This window comes from Cryptomeria japonica, chromosome 4 (assembly GCF_030272615.1).
Source record: "Cryptomeria japonica chromosome 4, Sugi_1.0, whole genome shotgun sequence".
Lineage (NCBI taxonomy): Eukaryota > Viridiplantae > Streptophyta > Pinopsida > Cupressales > Cupressaceae > Cryptomeria > Cryptomeria japonica.
In genome coordinates, this window is record NC_081408.1 from 337,365,781 (window position 1) to 337,381,115 (window position 15,335).

General features: G+C 37.9%; 1 protein-coding gene across 2 annotated transcripts in view; it reads right to left on the reverse strand.

Annotated features, from left to right (window-relative positions):
- Positions 1-2,484: 2,484 nt before the first annotated feature.
- Positions 2,485-15,335, reverse strand: part of LOC131063598 (uncharacterized) — a 79,945-nt gene continuing 67,094 nt past the window's right edge. For both annotated transcript variants that reach the window (XM_057997466.2, XM_057997465.2), the window contains exons 4-5: positions 2,879-2,998; positions 2,485-2,781 (exon numbers count right to left, since the gene is read on the reverse strand). In XM_057997466.2, the coding sequence (XP_057853449.2) occupies positions 2,669-2,781; positions 2,879-2,998 (233 nt within the window). In that variant the 3' untranslated portion in view covers positions 2,485-2,668. The remainder of the gene's footprint in view (positions 2,782-2,878; positions 2,999-15,335) is intronic.

Consider the following 15,335-nt stretch of genomic DNA (forward strand, 5'->3'; position numbering starts at 1 on the left):
ATATATATATATATATATATATATATATATATATATATATATATATATATATATATATATATATATATATATATATATATATATATATATATATAGGTTTATATTATTTACTTGTATATATATTTTAAAAAGTTAATAGTAGTACTAATAAAATTTTCATTTGATATATATATCTTAAACTAAAAACGGTTTTAATTTTCCTCATTAATTTCCAAATTAAAGTAAATCAAATGCTTTTATCATTCTCATAACATCTAAACAACAACTTAAAATCTATCGGCAGGAACTCGACGCTTTGCGTCTCTTGTTTTTTAATGTTGTTGATGGCCTCTTGGCATCTTGGGAGGTAAACAGCTCATAGACACCTCTTGTATCTATGAACTCTTTTTCAAGTAATATAGGTGTTGGTCTATCCAACTATTTATCAACCAAAAAAAATACTCCAAACAACAATTGAAGCTTTCCACTTCAGTCTGTATTACAACAATTGAAGCTTTCCACTTCAATTGTCAATACAGACTTACATCCACATAAGCAATTTGGCCCAACACAACCCTCAGGAGTTACATGTGTTTTATTGAAAAGAATATTATATAGGTTAGAGCCATGAATATTGTAATGACTTCAAATTGTGTAAATTCAAAATGTGAAATGAATGCCAAACATTTCATTTCCAACAAATGTAAAAATTCTTTCTAAGCTCGAGAGAACATTCTAACACTCTAAGGAATGTATAAATAGGAGAATTAAGCAAACGTTTGATTCCTTAAAAAAATTTACAAATATTGTATAAAGAGAATATTCTATTAAATAATTTTAGGAAGATAGAGAACAGAGGACAACCATTGTTGCACTTAGTTCTTTGTACTTCTTTCCCAAATAATATAACAAAACATTTGTCAATATAACTCACATGAATTTTCAAAGTTTTTATGTTCTTAAATTAGAAAGTTCAAGGGTGTATAGATCAACAAGACATTTACTTCTCACTATCTATAGCAATGAGAATATCAATTTCAATGGTTATTTATCACATGCAAGAAACCACAACAATGCACATGTCAATTCCAAAATGGTTAACATTGTACAATAAACTTGCATGGCCTTTCATAATAATTCTAATGATACTCTTCAAAATTGATGCAAAAGATAAGGGATAAGCTAGTGTGTTTATGCTTCTTGTTTTTCTCAAAAGATAATGGCACAAATCAATATTAAGTGTTGGTTATGATTATATGATTAAAAAGACCAAGTGTCTTTAGTTTCAACTCCATCGAAGGTCTCTTTGCCAAACTAATAACATCATCACAATCAACTATGAATTTTATGTTATATCTTAGGTCAAGAGTTTTACATTCTAATTTTTGGATTGTTATTTTATGATTAAAAGCTATGTTACCAATTTATTTGTCTTCCTACCGTTGTCAAAGCAAACTAATTCAAGAGCTTGAGCAAGCATTAGTTTGTGAATAGGACGACTAAGACATTCAAGCGGCAAGGCCATGCCCTAGCCAAAGTGGGGCTGCACTTAGAATTGGTTTTTTAATATTTTTTTTATTTAACTAACATATTCTAGGAGGGTTTTTTTTCAAAGTTTTTGATAACAAAAATCTATCCAAAATGGTTGGTAGTTCAAGTTCAATGATCCTTAGGTAAATGGATAATTCAAATATGATTCAACAACATCTCTATAGAAATATATTACAATGATTGAATAAATTCCAAGAGGTGGGGATTTTCTTTGACAAAATATTCAATGTAAGTCAAGTATAAGAGTTCATATAGTCAAGTCAACACCCACCATTGTGTTATGACAAGAAGCAATTGTCGTCAAAGAACGATTTATGACATAATTAGAAAATAAAAACAAATCGATGCTATAAGCACTTGAGAAAAATTAAAGATATGAATAAGAGGAGGACCAACTATATCATGCATTTTCTATATATCCTTAAATCTGTTTGCTAGATGTCTTCACAACTATCCTTGGACCATTTCTAACGCATCTTTGATTATCATATAGGGTCTCTTCACCAACCTCCAAGCTTTCTTATGTAATTTACCTCCTTTGGAAACTTGACTACTTTCTAAGCCTACTAGCCTTTCTCCTTTTAATGTGGTCACTTTGTTCCACTTTTCGTTGGAATTGCTACTCTCATGAAGTATATCGTGCCTCTAGAGAATATAATGTAAGCTTTATTCTTTGGGGAGTAAATATTGCCCCATCTTTGATGTATCGAACCGTAGAGTTTACATATATAAGTATAAATGTGCTTGTGCCTATTTTTGTTTGAGAGCACTAAAATATTATCTAGCCACCGTTGCAGCAAATGAGTTGTTAAAAACAATGTTATTTTGTTATGTTTGCAATATGGTTAAATGTAGTATTTAATATATACGGTTCATAACTTTGGTTAAAGAGATACCAAAATATCAGAAAACTACTACACCTTAGAAACAATTGTGAAGGATATTAGAAAGGAATTGGAAGTTTATAAAGAAGCTTTCATAAGTTGTAACTAGATAAATTTATTATCACTGAGAATAAGGACTGCAGTTAACATCATGTACTGCAAATTAGCAATGAAATCCGACCCAAGAAAAGAAAACGAATAAAATATTTTGCTTGTAGTTCTTATGGTATATTTACAATGTGGTGAAACTGCTCCTATAAGCCACCAATAGTAGTGGATCCCATACCCTCCCATATTTCTGTGGTGCCAACTTCATCACTATCAACTCCAACCATGTTTGTGTCCCACCAACCAACACCATCAGCATCTGGAATAAGGCAAAAATTAGATCAAAATTCACTTCTTGAGATATGATATAGCTGAGGTGCTGCATTATTAGAGGCAGAATAGAAAAAAGTACTCACAGTGATTGAAGATGGCACAAGATCTTTCGTCCGCCCTTCTTTGTACAAGTAGCCTCCTTTTTGGCTTGGGATCATCTCCAAGAACAAGCAAGCGACCAGAAGGAGACTGCTGAAAATCATCTGACAACAAAGGCATTGCAAATATTGAGTTTGTATGGTCACTGAAAATCAACTTATGTCAGTCATATCACACTACAAATGTGGCAGAAATTGTAAGCATAAACACTATGGTGAAAACTTCTATGCCTTGGCGCTTTTACAATTGATTTCTAATGAGATGGCCCAGAATAACCACTTAAGTTGTCATGCACAGAACTGACTGACATCATCCTTGAGACTCCTTAATGGGTTCTTAAACGTTTTATTATTAAAGTGTTGTAATGACTGGCTCTCAAATTGAAAACAAGATGCCCTTGTACAGAAATTTAACCTCTGGATTGGAAATACAGATCAGATAAATAAATAAGTATAACCGTGGCTACCAGGTCCAACTGAACCTCACACATGCTTAACAACCTTGATCATTTTGGGTGAGCGGAATGAGTTCAGAGCAAACCTGTTCTAATATTTTGACTAAAGAAAGATTAAAATAAAACATCAGCACACATTAAAAATGTCACAGCAATACCATTCTACGATACTTCTTGCTCCCTTGTGTTCACATCTATGTGGATTGAGTGGATGACTTCATCATATAATTATTTATAACGTCTACTCTCTAATATGTTGCTCAACAATGGTGTTTTTATCTATTGGGCCCAAATTCCATAAAAAGGCCGTTCATAACAGCCTTAAATATTTCGTGCAGCAAAGGATGTCCTCCCTCGAACAAAAAAAGTGGATTGCTAAGATGCTAACTTTTGTTTATGAGATTGTTTATAAAAAAAGGCAAAGAAAGTATAACAATAGAAATAAGTATCAGAAATCATAAATGATAACTATAACAAAATAGTTTTATTCAAATCTTGTGACCCATAATTCTGCTTCATGATCTATGTGCATCTAATCATATTCCAGCAAAGACCATGTTGTATTCTTTGGTGCTATCCAAAGCACCTTCAAGTGACTACTTGAGCCATTAACAGGAATTCTTCACAACTACATGGCCTATTTTTGGCTCAAGGATGTGTAATCCATTTCAAAGGCTATTGGAGCAATATGGCTGCCAACTTGTTACTTGATTGTAACCTTTGCAGCCATAATAATACAGAGCATAACATGAAATTTTGGTGCAGTAATACAAATCTAGGTGTATTATTCTAGTATCTACACAGTTCTTTCATGATTTGCATTTAAATATCAACAATTGTGCACTTTTCCTTTGTTATTTTTGTTTCTTTCTTGTCTAAGAATAGGGGTGGCTAGACATCTCCCATCCTACAATCCCCAACCCAAGGGACAACTAAAGGGCAAGGAAGGCATCTGTACTGCCCCATAAGGAAAGAGGATTACAGGGGGCATTTCTTTGAGAATCACAGGTCCAGTTTCTTGTGATGACTGGTGAACGTGTCACTAATTCCACCGAGTAAAGAGATAATGCACCCCAGTTTAAATAGTAGATTGTAGAGGCATAAATTGAGCCACCAAGGAGAGTTAACAATTGACAAGTCCACACATCTTGCTGGACCTACTGAGTTTAAGCTACTGTACTGCTGACCATGTCATCCTCCCTACTAAACTACTATTGCATTATTACTTTTTAGACTAATCCATAAAGGAGTTTACTATTGAAAACCCCTACATTCAAGTAAGCTCAGTCCATGTTAAACTAAAAAGGGGTTAAGAATTTATTCAAACACAAAAGAAATACAAAGCACAGGCATTAAACAGCCCTGTCACTCTTGACCAGGTGGTACAACTTTTGAGACAGATCCATGGGTAATTGACCCCTATCCACAATGTTCCAATTGTACATTTGATCAAAGGCCCATTTGGCCAAACAATCCACAACTCCATTCCATTCTCTAGGGATATGACTGAAAGTCACAGATTCCAAGGAAACACACAAATGAAGAATCTGTTTAATTACCAAAGCTAAATGCCAACATACATCATCTAACCTCTGCCTATTCAACAAAGTCACCACCACCTGAGAATCAGATTCGCAGATGATCTTCTCCACCCAAGATCGCAACTACGCTCCATAGCATAAAGAATGGCAAGAGCCTCCACCAAATTGTTAGAATGTATGTCCCTATAGATAGAAAAGATAAACTGAACAATACCAGAGCTATCTCGCCCAATTCCACCGATACCAGCATGACCAAGATTTCCACGAGAAAAACCATCGGTGTTGATTTTCAAAACTCCCTAAGGAGGAGAGCATCAATGACACTCCCTATTCATCTTCCGAAGAGGATGTTGACATCTATTGCGCATGGCTTGTCCAACAAACCTCGAAACATCTCCTTGAGGAGGAAGGTTGGGGTGATTGCAAAATAAGTCTCCTGGACCCACCTGTTCACCCAAGTCACACCTTGCCGAAACAGTTTCACCAAGAGAAAGAAGAACTTTCCACCATACATTTTGGACAACCATCTTGACATCTTAAAAAATCCTGTGATTCCTCTCCAACCAAATATGCAAAATAATGAAGGCAGGACTAAGAGCCCAAACAACTTGAAGAAAAAAAGTCTTAATCGAAGCCTTGCCCCAACGAGCAAAAAATCAGCCAAAGAAGAGACATGCTAGCAAGCCTAGTTCCAAACACCCCACCAAAAGTGTCAAATCTCCCTAGAGAAGGAACATTGGAAGAATAGATGAGAAACACTCTCCTTACAATTGCAACACAAAACACACATCGAGGGACCCTGCAACCCGTGCTTGCACAAATTATCCCAAGTAAGACACCGATTTTGAACCACCAACCACAAGAAAAGTTGCACTTGGGCCAAGAGAATTTGTTCCACACCTGTTTCCACCAAGCTACCTCCATGCATCTGAACATTTGTCAATCAAGCTCCGCATACCCCGAGGAAACAGAGAACTTACCAAACAAATCTCTACCCCAAGCTAAAACATCATGCCCAACCAAGGCATTACATTCACGAGAAGCAAGAATCTGAGCCAACTCTTTCCTATCCTCCTCCGATCCACCTAGTGGCCATTCACCAAAGTGATTCCATTTGTAACCACTACCCTGTCCTAAATTACGAGCCACCTTATAATATGCAACCTTATCCTAACCAGCCTCAGTAAAAATATCACAAAGGGATTGGAGGTGCAAATACATCGTAAGGATAGGAGGATTACCATCCCAAGAATCCAACCAAAAAAGGGCCTCTAAGCCCGAATTACAAATCAAAAAAATACCATTCTTAACAGTGTTCCACGGAAACATGTTCCCCCCCTCCAGGTCCAAGTCCCCCTGTCCCCGAAACACGTCCCCAAAACTTTTTCCCTTTGTCCCCTCGTCCCCAAAGCCCATCCCCACGTCACCCTATCTCCCCATCCCCAACGGTCGTGGAACAATGATTCTTAACCAACTGAGCCCCCCTTTTCAAAAGTATTCCAGATCATAGAGCCCCTTCCTTCCAAAGGGTAGCGAGGAATATCCCGAAAGCTCACACCTTTAAGATGCTTGTGAGTGAGAATACGAGCCCAAATATAATGCTGACTAGTACACCAACACCAATATAACTTGGCACCTAAAGCCTGCCCATTCAAAATAGCAAAGCGAAGAGCAAGGCCCCCTTCCTTGGCCTACACACAAAATCCCACTTCACTAAACTCCACTTAGCAGTCTGCAATTACTGCTCCAAAGAAATTGTGACAGGAGAGCATCAAATTCCTTAAAGAAATACATAGGAGTTGCCTGAACAAAACACTTGTAAATAGGAAGAGCCTGAACAAAACACTTTGGAGAAGAGTCACTCTAGCAGTTGTGGATAACCAACGATGAGTCCAATGAGTAACCTTAGAACACAGCTTGTCAAGCAAGTTTTGTCAAGAAGCCTTGGGTTTCCTACCAATAGAAAGAGGAATACCTAGATAGATAAAGGGAAGAGACCCAATCTAAAACTACAAAATATGAGCAACCCTCCTTTGAATAGCTTCGGGGGTATTAAAAAACAAGATAGAAGACTTATGCTCATTGACTTTTTGGCCCGAGGCATCAAGATAAGTATCCAACGCCAGTCTAAAAGATTCAGCTTCCTGAAGACGAGCAATCCCCAAAAGGAAGATGAGAAAGCTTTGGCAAACCATTGCCCCAACTCCAACCATGAATCATGCCCTGAGAAACCTGAGACTTAAGAAATCTGCCCAAACCCTCTGCCATAATAATAAACAAATAGGGGGAAAGAGGATCTCCTTGGCGAAGACCCCTAGAAGCCTCAAAGAGCTCAGAAGGTTCACCATTTATAATAATAGAGAAAGATGAAGAGGTAACACAACTCATTGTCCAACTAACCCACTCTGGACTAAAACCAAAGGCTAGAAGAATTTTTTCAAAAAACTCCACTTAACCCTATCATAAGCTTTGGCCATACCCAATTTGATAAACATAGATTTTTCCTTGGAGGTCACCATAGACTTAATGACTTCAGAAGCAACCACAACTCCATCCAAAGGTCTACAGGCCACAAAACCCCCTTGCTCCTCGGAGATCAAAGAAGGGAGACAAAACTTGAGCCTCTTTGCAACCAATTTAGTAATGATTTTGTACACCACATTACAGAAAGCAATAGGCCTAAAGAAATTCAAATGATCAGCACCATCTTTTTTAGGAATGAGAACAAGTAAAGTAGAGTTCAAAGCCCGAAGCATTTGTTTACTGCAAAGAGATTCACGAACAACCTCCAACAAATCCAAATTAATAATATCTCAGAATTCCAGAAAAAATTCTATTGAAAATCCATCCGGCCATGGAGCTTTGCCCTCATTATCCCAAAAACAACAACTTCCAGTTCAGACAAAGAGATTGGACAAATGAGAGAATCATTCATCTCCTTAGTGACTAGGAAGGGAATGCAAGGAAGTACCAAATTTTCCTCAACCTCCGCGGGAGGAGAATCTTCAGAAAAGAGAGCAGAATAAAACTGCCTAGCCTCCCGAGACAAAGCCTGCATAGGGGATAGCCGAAGGCCTTCAAAATTAACCAAAGAAGAAACATAACTCCTATTTCAACGAGCCTACACAGAATGATGGAAGAAAGCATTATTCCTGTCCCCTTCTCGAAGCCAATCAATTCGAGTCTTTTTCTTCCAAAAAATCACCACACGAAGTTCCCATTCCTCCACCTCTCTCATAGCCTGAGATTCAGCTCGGCCTAAAGCATCTGAAAAACCATAATCCCAAATTTGGCAAGTAATCACATCAAGGTGCTCCTGAGCCTTCCTCTTCATAGCCTGAAGGTTACCAAAACACTACCTATTCCATTTCTTAAGGTGATATTTGACATGTTGCAGTTTTTTAACAAAGGAGTACATAGCAGTACCATAAGCAAGGCCGCCATCAATCCACCATTGGTCCACAAGATCATGTAAAGAAGAATCCCGAAGCCACATAAGTTGAAACTTAAACTGAGGATTCTTAGAAACTGTAAAAAAGTTGCAGCAAATTTAATTGGCCAATGATCAAAACCCCTCCAATCAAGAATCTTAGAGCTTGTAGACAAATTCCCACCCACCCAAAAACAATAAACAAGAAACCTGTCCAACCATTCAAAAATAGCTTCCTCTCCACTCCACCTATTATTCCAAGTAAATACCCCTTTAAAAGGTTTGATATCAATTAGAGCAAGGGAATCCACATTCACACGAAAGAGATCAAAAGAAGAACCCAACCGATCCAATCCTCCCCAATCCTCCCCGCCTCCCCGCTTCTCCTCCAAACTCAAAACTGAATTGAAATCACCAGCTAAAACCCAAGGAAGATAAGGAGCACACAATCTCACATGCCTTATATGAATTCACATTAGTTATATAACTGCCATCAACAACCTGACAACTGCCTTATCTACTTCTGAACATGTAACTACCTTGAAGAGTTTAGCAGCTTCTTAAATCATAATATATGTTTAAGCAGATGAAGCAATTGCTATGATTTGATTTTATCCAAGGAAACGATTACCACATTTTCAACTTAAGAAAATCTCATAGAATACATAATAACTATACAACTCTTCTATCCACCTCCATAATATAAAAATCCACTCGAAAAGAGACAATTATCTGCAACATTTTTTTTGCAAAGATTGTACTTGATTCTACTTGATTTAATGTGTGACAACCACAAATTCATCTAACAGAAATTCAATTGACGCCATGATAGCCATCAGCTTCCATCAACATTTCTTGCCTCACATTGTTTCCATTATCAGAGCACCATCTTACTGCATTAATATGTTACACTCATTTTGGGGGGGTAATATGATCTCATGGTATGCTCATTTTCTAAGTAGAACACAGGTATTATGCTGTTTATGTTCTTTAATATTATCCCTTGCTTAAAAATCATCTGTTGTATTTAGAGAGCATTCCAAACGTTGCATTGGTAGTAGCAGCAAGAACCTATCATATATATGTAGTTGTTCCCTTGATTCAGTGGACAACAAGAAGGCCATGATTTAGAAGAAATTATTGTGAGCAGAAGAATGGATTCACCTTGTTTCAATGTATAGATAGCAAGTTATTTTAACAGCATATCATAAAGAGAATATCACTGTGGCTATTTGTTTGTGATCCTGACTAAAAAACATATGAAATAAGTAAGGTATTTTAATATCGCAGAAATAGAATATGACAATGGTTATTTGCTTATGAACCTGACTGGAACATGTAACACCTTAATTAAGAAAATTGGAGTACAAGTGTGGAGGCATTGATAATAAGGACCATTTCTCATAATAGAAATAGTAATTGAGACTAAAATAAGTCACATAGTTTATAGTGTGGACTCGTTGTTTAGATTTCTAAAGAAACAGATTTTGCAATTTCATGTCATGTAGATGTTACTTGATGCTATTTCACAGGGTACAATGGCATGGCACCTATTATGAGGAAAACCATCGTCAGCCATACCAATGAGGGAAATGTTGCTCATCGGGCTGAAGAGGCTAAATACAAAGTGGGTGCCAATGTCGAGAAGACAAGAATTTATCACAGAGACACTTTTATGTTACTGAGATATATTTTGGATTTCATATCAAAAAAACACTTACAATTGCAATCTGCCATCCACAGAATAAAAAGAAAAATTGAGCCACAAACAGAAAATGACACATAAAAGGGATACCAACTGTTTCAAAAAGATATCATGTGCTTTTCAAGGCTATTGTCACAGAAGATCCATCAAAGAATGTCACAAAGTGAAGACTCAACCAATAACAAGTGGAACAAATATGTGAAAATAAGAAGTTGGTTGTGTCCAACACTGGGGGAATGCCATGACCACTTTGTGTCAGAGGCCACAAGGCTGCACAAGAAAATAAATAAATATTGTGGTAAATTGTACAAATCGATGGAACGTGGTAATCCAGTTGACTACAAATAGATTGAATTGAGAAGATAGTGGATCCTGTTGGTGTCTGTTTTATCATCTTCCAAACATTAGAATAAAGTACCCAAAGATAATTTATCCTCTCTTGAAAAATCACCGCGTATGCTAAGATTGCTAGAAGATCATATGGCGATTCCAAGGTTTCTTTAGTCAGGTCTTGACGACGTGTGGATAAGCTCAATGGGCGTTGTGATTTGCTGGTAATACACAAAGGGACTTACGCTTGGACGGATTGTCAACAATTTTGGGATTTAAATGGATTTGTCAATTAAAGCTCTCTCTCTCTGTCTTTTAGGATTTTCGGGATTTAAGACTTCAAAAAAGTAAAAGAGATAAAGGTTGAGAGATCTACTCTAATCCTAGGAATTCAAGAGACGGTATTGATTTGGTGAACTCAGTAACCACACTTTGCTTCGCCTCACTTAGGACAACTACACAAAGTGGATGCAATCTTCAAGGGATGTGCTTATGCTCGGAAGTTTAAGCATACACAAAATGAAAAGCTCATACTAACTTTGCATAGTAAATGAAAATCATCCATTCACCAAAAGTATGAGCGAAGATACACCATAAACCAATACTTATCAAATCTTTCATTCAATCTAATAACATGAAATAAATTTTAACTATTTGGTGGAAGAAATTGAAAACCTTCCTTAATCACTCAAACAATAGGAATTACAAAGCCTTAAGAGAAAGCACACGTGTAATATATTATCCCATGACTAGAAATTTTGTCTTGTCTAGCTGAGTGACTTTTCTTTTGGTAGGAGCGGGAGTTATTCCTAGTCTTTGACAGACAGCCAGGGGCATCACATTACTCGAAGCTCCTGAATCATAGAGGCAATTGTGCAGTAATTTCCCAAAAATTTTGACTGATAGCAAGAACGGGGCCGGTTCATCTTTTCCTTGGGAAAGGACCGAGGAATCCCCACTGTGTTCTTGATGTTTCACTTCATTAATCCTTGGATTATTATCCTTCTCTGGGTTCTCTTCTTTTGAGTGATCCGTCTTGTTTGGAGATTTTCCTTTCTTGACCACATCCTTCTTAACGGCAACTCTTTTCTCTGGAAGAATCTGACTAGTGGTGAGGCCTTCTTTGATGGCGGGTTGAGCTTTCTTAGTCTCGCCTCTTTTGAGTAATACCTTGCTTTCTAACATATCTTCCTTTTTGGCTGGGAAGGCTATGGTCTGGACCATGCATTCGTCTTGTTCAGATTGCTCTCTGTTATTAGCTTCCTCTTGAGTCACATTGATGGTGGCTTGAGCTTTGTTGGCCGCATCTTTGGACGGATTCTGAACATTCGACCTTACTGTGTTTGACTCACTTAAGCTATTAATCACTGCATCTTTAATTTCTGAGGCTTTGAGTAGTTCATAGAGTGGTAGGCTAACTTTGACTTTCTTGAGCTCTTCCAACACCAACACGGCCAATCTCTTCATTTCATTGCCTTTGGGAGGTGCAACATTCTTTTGCCTATATTCTTGCGTATGCTGAGGATACTCTGGATTATTGCTAGCCTGTGGATCTGGAGGAGTAGAGAAATTGTTTGGAGGAATCGATGTAGTTAAGGGTTCCTGATTTCTCTGATTTCTATGATATACTCTTTGGTTCATACCTCCTGAGGATTGGTGGAATACCTCCTTTATCCCTTCGACTAGGACACTGTTATTCAAGGGTGGAAAATAATACTCTGAGTCTTCAACAGGTTCATTTGCTGATGCAGGTGGAAACTGAGAACCTGGAGGTACCATTGGTCCATTAGCAGATTCTGGTGGAAATCTCCCATTTCGAGCCTGATTATCTTCTTCTGGTGAATATTTGTAACTTTCCACAATCATGGCTTGATCATATCGCGTAGTTGGGACCATTTCATATCCTGTCGTGGGCGGATTTTTAGGTGGATCATTGCTACGCATCTCCTGCTGGAATATATCGGCCACAATTTTGAATTCAAGACACTGCAACTCAGAATGCTGATTTGTATTGTGGAGTCTACACCAACTGGACAAGGCCGCTTCTGCTAAAAAGACTTTACTGGTAGGATGATTTTCTTGATTCTGAGAATTTGATGGGTTGTCCAGTGGCGTCACCACGTTTCCATTATTAGGGGCAGTATTCCATGGTCTCCTCTGAAAGCCTTGGTTGTTATTTCCCTGATAATTGTTCCTGAAACCTTGATTTCCTTGGAAATTTTGATTGTTTGTATGTTGGCCATGGTTGACTCTTTGCATGCTTTGGAGTTGATTATTCTGATTCCTTAGATGAGTTACTTCGGTTGACAGCTTCTTGACTTGTTCAATCAACTCTTTCATTTCATCCTTTTCTTCCTGTGTTCTTGAGGAGTTTGTTGCGTTTTGCAGGTACACAGGTTGTGCTGGTGGGGCTTGTGAAAGTGCAACTCCGGGATGGAGTACCAACTGGTTTGCCGGTTGTACGCTAGGATATGTTGCTTGTGGAATAGGATTCATAACTGGAGTCTGGTTGGCCAATGCCATACTAACTACTTGCATTTGATTCGATGTTGCAGCAGGTCCCATATGTAGTAGCGGCCCAGTAATATTTTGTCCCATGTGCTTACTGACTTCAATAGCCTTTGCATATGCTGCGTTTAGATCATTCGGGATAGGATGTGTCCTCACGAACATGGCGGTGAGATGATCTAGGGCTCCATAATAGATTTCCCTTGGGTCAGCAATGAGGTAAGGATGTCGTAACATCGTGTATGCGCGGTGGAACCTGTTGTTGAAAGAAGTGATTGGCTCATGTTCTCTCCTCCGGATTTCAACAAATTGTCTATATAGCTCAGCTGGCGTGGTTGGTATACCAAACTTTGCAATAAATGCATCCTTCATTGCATCCCAGGTCCTGATTGACCCTGTAGGTAAGTGAATGAACCAGAAGTAGGCTTCTTCTCCCAATGAGTAGGGAAAAAGCCTACATGCTACATCTCCATATTCGACTCGTCTGTTATGAAGAAGGTCTTCGAACATCTTGATATGATCCTCTGCTGTACGATTGAAATCACTGACATTGAACTTGGGACAGAAATTCTCTGGATTCTTTGGCATGTCGTGATAGATTGCAAATTCCAATGGTGATGGGTTGTTGATCATCCAAGTAGCGTTGTTAAGCACATGAGCAGGAGGAGGAGGAGGAGCATTGTGAGCCATCGTGCTTCCCGAAGTTTGAAAGCTTGGCAAGAGACTTGATGAACTAGCCTGGCTTGTTGGTTGGGAAATCGCCTAGATACTTGCTTGAATTGCCGCTTGTACTTGTTCTTGAAGAGACGGAGCTTGTGATGACTCAGCAGATTCTTCTAATCTTGGTTCAAATTCCTTGGGAGTATCTTCTCTTTTGACTCGCTTCGACCTTGAAGTGAACTGAAGTTCATCCAGATTTTTGACACCTGGTGTCGACCTCAATATACTTTGATGTTTCTCAGGCGAGAAAGAACCAATACGATCCAGCGTGAAGACTTGTCTTGCGGAGATTACTGCAGGTTCCTTTGATTGCGAAGCTCTCTAGCGGCAACTCTTTGGTGTTCTTCAGCTCAATCTTCTTCTTGCTCCAAGATGATTCTCACTCTGTTATACTCAGCTTCGCTTCTCCTTACGTTCCACGCTAGGTGATTCAATCCTAAAACAATATCTTCTTGAATGTTGCCTATCTCCAAATTAGGTTGCACTACTTGATTCAATCCTTCATGTGGCAACGCCATCGTGATTCATGATCATGCTTGAAATGTATTCTTCTTTTTTTTGGTAAATTTTCTGGATAGTACTATTCCTTTAATTCCTCGGAGTTGTGCCCTCCTTCTAGCACCAATTCTGTTGACGTGTATTTTGTACACAGCCAAACACAAAATAAAATACCCAAGGGTACCTTATCCTCTCTTGAGTAAAGCCTCTGAATGCTGAAGATATCACGAGAAAGGATCAATCAGGGTGACTTCAAGGTTCTTCGTTGTAGGATTTTCACGTGTGGATAAGCACCAGTGGTCGTTGTAAATGTTGTTTCTTCAAGGGGCCTTACGTTTTCGAGCTGCAGGGACAGGATTTTCCTCAAACTAACAGGTTCTCAAAAAAGATCAAAAGATAGGGTTTGCAAGAGATGAATTCTAATCTAATCCTAAGAATGACTCAATGTCGGCTAGACTTGGTAAGATTCTACCAATTTCAGTATTGCCAAGGAATTACAACTCTACTGGAATTGATGCGATCTTCTAAGGTGATTAGTGATTTTCAAATCATCAAGAATTATAGATACTACCATAAAGATACATATCAATAGTTCAATAATGATCGAAGGTTCAAGCAATCCAAGTATCTCCAGTTGACCACACAAGGCATCCTTACAATCAGTAAGAAGCTAGTGGTTTGGAACGTGAATCTCACCAAAGATCAAGCCCAACACTTAGTCCTTCAAACTTAAATACTACTTCGACTGAGAATGATTCAAGAAAGTAAACAACCATGAAAATAGCCACAAGAATTGCAATAAAACACCATAACTTCAATATTTTATTGATCTCAAAGCCAAAATAGACAACAATTGCTTGAAATTCTCTCTTCAATGCTCAATCTTGCTACAAAATAACTTTCTTCTCTCCAAAAGCTCTAGCTATCTAATTTCTAATTGCTAATTATCTAACATCTAATTACAAAATGAAAATGAGTGAGGGTATATATAGCATCCTCAATTACAATGAACTACCCAGATCAAAAGAAGATCAACGGCTGAGATTTTGACACCTAAACCCTAATTAGGGTTTGTTACAAAAAGTTCCCTTTTTAGTTGAACATTATTAAATGCATAGTCAAATATTTAATTGGCACAAAAATCGAGGAAACATAGACCAATGATAATTAAGATGCCACATCATTTTATAACAACCTCTCTTCTAGAACCTTATTCCCCTTCCAATGTTCTTTCTTAGCATATGCAACAAATCTG